The sequence below is a fragment of the Morone saxatilis genome, unplaced genomic scaffold, assembly GCF_004916995.1.
Source record: "Morone saxatilis isolate NCDOM2014 unplaced genomic scaffold, NCSU_SB_2.0 Contig7, whole genome shotgun sequence".
NCBI lineage: Eukaryota > Metazoa > Chordata > Actinopteri > Moronidae > Morone > Morone saxatilis.
Genome location: NW_023340246.1, coordinates 21,445,092 through 21,449,769, shown reverse-complemented (window position 1 = coordinate 21,449,769; position 4,678 = coordinate 21,445,092). Strand labels below are relative to the sequence as shown.

The 4,678-nt window shown below is 36.4% G+C and overlaps 1 protein-coding gene across 1 annotated transcript in view; it reads right to left on the bottom strand.

Moving 5' to 3' along the window:
- pbk (PDZ binding kinase) overlaps positions 1–1,175 on the bottom strand; it is a 4,645-nt gene extending 3,470 nt beyond the window's left edge. Inside the window, exons 1-2 of the mRNA XM_035678792.1 lie at positions 1,091–1,175; positions 325–492 (exon numbers count right to left, since the gene is read on the bottom strand). Of these exons, the coding sequence (XP_035534685.1) occupies positions 325–491 (167 nt within the window). The 5' untranslated portion in view covers position 492; positions 1,091–1,175. The remainder of the gene's footprint in view (positions 1–324; positions 493–1,090) is intronic.
- Between the last annotated feature and the right edge of the window lie 3,503 nt (positions 1,176–4,678).

Genomic DNA, 4,678 nt, shown 5'->3' with positions numbered 1-4,678 from the left:
CAGTGGTGGTGAAGACAACAACTCCCATGATCCCCCACTGCTTCACAACGTCATCAAACTTCCTCTTTTCTTATTGTTTTGATGTGAGAGACAGAAATTACACATTTAATGATCTTTAACAGGTTCAGTACACTAAGCAATCTTTCTTTAACACATCTCAGAAGCTGCCCTCTTCTTTCCACTGTATTCTTGGTGAACAGTTTCTAAAAGCAGAGGCCTTTTTAGTGAACTGGAACAGACCCTGTCAGATATTTTATCTGCCTGTGTGTGCATTAACCTATGAACAAAGCCACAGTAAGTGTGGGTAGGTACCACACTACAAACCTGTTCATGAGGTAAACGTTGACTCCGGTCCCACAGCCCAGCTTCTTCATGAAAGGCGAAGCGGGGATGGTCACTGGGGTCCCTCCGTTGCTCCCAAAGCTCCTAACTCGGACGGTTTTAGGGGTCTTGAATGCAGCATTATCGGTGCATGTGGTAGGGGAGGCCATTCTGTGCAGGGGAAACAAATAACAGCAGAGTTCATGTGGGAAAGCACACAACATCACATCCATACTGAGCTGCACTCCATTCAGAGCAGCTCTATGCACATAAGGGGCAGGCTGGCACTATAACATGGCCTTAAAACACTAATAAGTGATGTTTGATGGGTGTGATACAAGCCGAATTTAAATATGTAGCATCTCATGTCCCAACAAGTATGTATGAAGTTATTTTTGTCTAAAATTACGTAAAATAACAATAAAAGGCTAAATTTTGAATGGAGGCTGGCACGATGGCCTTGGTGAAGTAACGTAAAATGACTCAAAATGTTGCGTTAAAACGGATAACTCCTGTCAATGTTTGGCAGCTGCAAAATGAGTGGCAGTTCAAATTAAAAAACAGCATAAACTCTTATATAAGTTGTTTATTAACAATATAACAGTATTTAGTGAACGTTTAGCAAATGGCGGAGACACAGTAGCAACCACACCTAACGTTAAAAAAGCTCAAATTAACGACAGTATGGTTTAAGTTGTACTTTTAAGCAGTTTTTATTGAGTTCTGAGTGAGAAAAGTGAATAATTGAGGTCGATAAATGTAACTGTACCTGTTTTCTTCCACCGTCACAACAAACAGCGCTGCAGTTAAAACGCGCCCAACACTCAAAACGCGTCCCAGCAGGCTGTACGGAGGCCGCGGAGGGACATACTGACACAATGTCGAAACACGCGCCAGTTTTCTGTGATTTGACGCTCTTTATGGAGTGTAAATGATTGTAAATGACAGTTAATATAATATACAATAACGCTGAGGCTCAAACATCCACTGGACCATGAGTACCCGAGGGGGCTGCAGCAGGTTTATATTATTAAAACTATTCCCAAAGTTAGGAAAGTCATGAAATAAGTTAGAAGCTGATTCATGCTTTTATATCTTACAAAACTGACAATGAACTTTAGATAGGACTCCCTAAAAGACCGTCATGCACCTCCAACTCCAGGTTTTTTATTATTTGATCTTAATTATTATTATTTGCACTACATTTTACAGCACCTTGAATCTACCTTTGTTTATGAAACACATTTTATAAATAAAAGTCTTATTTATGGCAGAAATGGGTTTTGGGGCTTTTTTAAAATCAGCTTTATCTCATTGTTTAAATACAGTTACTTTAAAACATGTATCACTCACACACAAATCTACACATGCTCTATGTACTGTCATTATATATATATATATATATATATATATAGTATTTAACAGAATATATACTATATATACTGTTAAATACTATCTCTACATACCTTGTTTAACCAATATATTTATTCCAGCATTGTTTGCTCTCTCCACTATTATCTTGATTTTTACTTGTGTTGTTTTTTATATATAAAACATACATATATTAATATTTGAGTGTTAAACCTGTCCGATAAAAGTGATTCTAGTAGTTCAACATGATTCCTGTTACAGTTGTAATTCAGCTTTTCACCAGATGAGGTCGCTCACGTCGTAAAATTATGTTTTATTATGGTAGTAGGTCAACACATCATCATCATCAATCTGCAGAAATAGATTCATTAGAAACAAAACAGATGATAAAATAACAAAAGCATAAATAATAAAGAACAATCTTTCACTAGAAACTGAACTTATATGAAACAGACATCATATTAACTCTGAATACAGTGATGAAGATGAGGAGGATGATGACACATTTCCAATAATTAAATTAGAGGCTGCTAATATTAATGAAAATAAAGTTGTGTTTCACATTTCCCCATAAATCTGACCTGCAACACATATTCTATGTATTATTTCATATTATATTCGACGTGAAACAATAACAGCAGAGAACAGCTGATATACTGTACAATTAATACAAATATTGAACAATATTGAACACAATAACATTGGAATTTAAGCAGATTATTTCCTGTTAAAGATATTCTATCTGTCTGTATTATGTATTTCTTTCATTTATAACATCGTTCAAACATAATAGGCTTCTTTTTTTGGACAAATTCAGTATATTATTCTCATTTTAACTGCATACTGAAGACTTTGATCCTTGTCCATGTTTCCTCATTTAAATAGTAACAGTGTCTGTTAATCCTTTAAAATAAAGTACAGTGAGGATTCAAAGCACATGTGGGCTAATAAGAGTTTCATTTTCATCCACCCCTTTCTCTTTAAAGTCGGGGGGGTTCTTGTCCGAAAGAATTTCCTCACTCGGATGGTGAATTTGACCCCCGACCTCGACTCTCGTGATCCCACTTTTGTTTCATGTCCTCCACATACTGCAGATGTTCCCGGCCCGCTCTCTCCATTGTGCGGAGGGATAACCGTTTCATTATGAGGAGGAGAGGAGTATAGGAATGCGGTCCAATGACAAATGTGGACGTGGATGGGAAGGCTGGGACTGTTGCTTTGTCTCTGCGTCCGCCTGTCTCCTCATTCCTCGTTCCCCCGGAGGGAAATGAGCTCATGTTTGTGGGCTCTGCTGCCACATGTTGTGGTGTGCTTTATAGAATAAGGATGGGTTAGTCTCTGGTCGCAACCACAGAGAGACAGCCAGAAAGAAAGAAGTGAGAGCAGGACGCTGGCTGTCATGATTAAGTGAAGAATAAATAACCCTTTATATGTCAACCTCCCTTCCTCTGCAACACAACTACATATAGAACACAGAGTTTATACACTGATTAATGATTATAGATTATTGATTTAATCGACTACATATAGAACATAAAGCTAAAGACATTTTAAACAGAGATGTTACATATTATAGCTTTAATGAGTCCAGTTTTATTCCTCAATGTGGAACTTTGTTCAAATTAAAATTAGCTTTGGTATTTCATGAGGACGCAACCGCATGTTTTGCTCACACAGGGGTCAGAACATGTATTTATAAAGCCCATATAAACAAGAAAAAAACACATAAAATGTTATTTTCAGGACTGTTTTGAACCACATTCATATGTAAAAATAAACTGATATGAATCAGGCCTTTTTCTGCACCACAAACCAGAAAGTATGTGGACATTACACCCACATGTGATTGTTGAACATCATGAGCTTTAATATTCTGCTATCACAGCCTCCACTCTTCTGGGAAGACTTAATTCATCTTATTTACGTCTTTAATACATAAACCAATAATTACAAGACAGGATAAATAGAATACGGATACAGCAACACACTGCAGAACAAGTGCAGGACCACCTGGGATTCATGTGTGAAGATCCACAGATTGTGTTTTTTTACTGGTGAGAAAATGTGTTTTTTCTTTAAACATCTGGAGCAGTTACAGTATATTTAATCTGATCTGGACTCACACACAACTCATGTCGCTGTTGAGCCAAAGTGCAGCATCTGTCCTCTACAAACACAAACCTGTCTGATGTTAGATCTGTCTTATAAACCCAAAAAGGCCTCTGACGTCAGAGAGCCATCATAAAAACCAAATGATGGGATGAAGAAGAAGATGAAGAAGGGATGTGGAGCTGATGCTGAGGAGAAGTTAAAACATCTGTTGTCTTTGTGTCAGTCCCAAAATCTGGAATAATGTTTTGACTAATTTCATCCCTCTGATCTCTCAATGTGGTTCGACTCTGTAGAAAATGATTTAATGCAGAATCAGAGCAGAAATAATACGTAACAACACATATTCACATGTGGAGGTACAGAGTCTGTAACTGCAGGTTATTATAGTGAACTAAAACTAAACTAATTACTAAAAGTAGGCAGGACAAATGATTTTATTTAACTGAAAAATAAAAACTAGACTTTGGGGAAAAAAACATACAGAACTACCTAAAATTAAATAAAAATATACAGGAAATGTTATTACATTGTTACATATTATAATAAAATACAAATAAACAACTAATCTGAACAGACAAACTCACTCTGGAAAGTAAGTGAAACTCATCTGAATTGAAAACAAAAATTAAAAAACCAAACTTCCTCATCCTGACACAAGAACATGTATTCATACCGACCATGTAAACAACAACAAAAACACATAAAATGATATTTTCAGAATTGTTTTGAAACCACCACAACGTCTGGACCTCAGTGTTTTTTCCGAGTGGTAAAAAAATGTGAAATAATTGTCTAAAAATAAAAATGTTATTAGTTTGACGCCATTCTGTTAGCTCACTAATGAATCTTTGCTCTGTGTCGCTAAAAGTTTAAG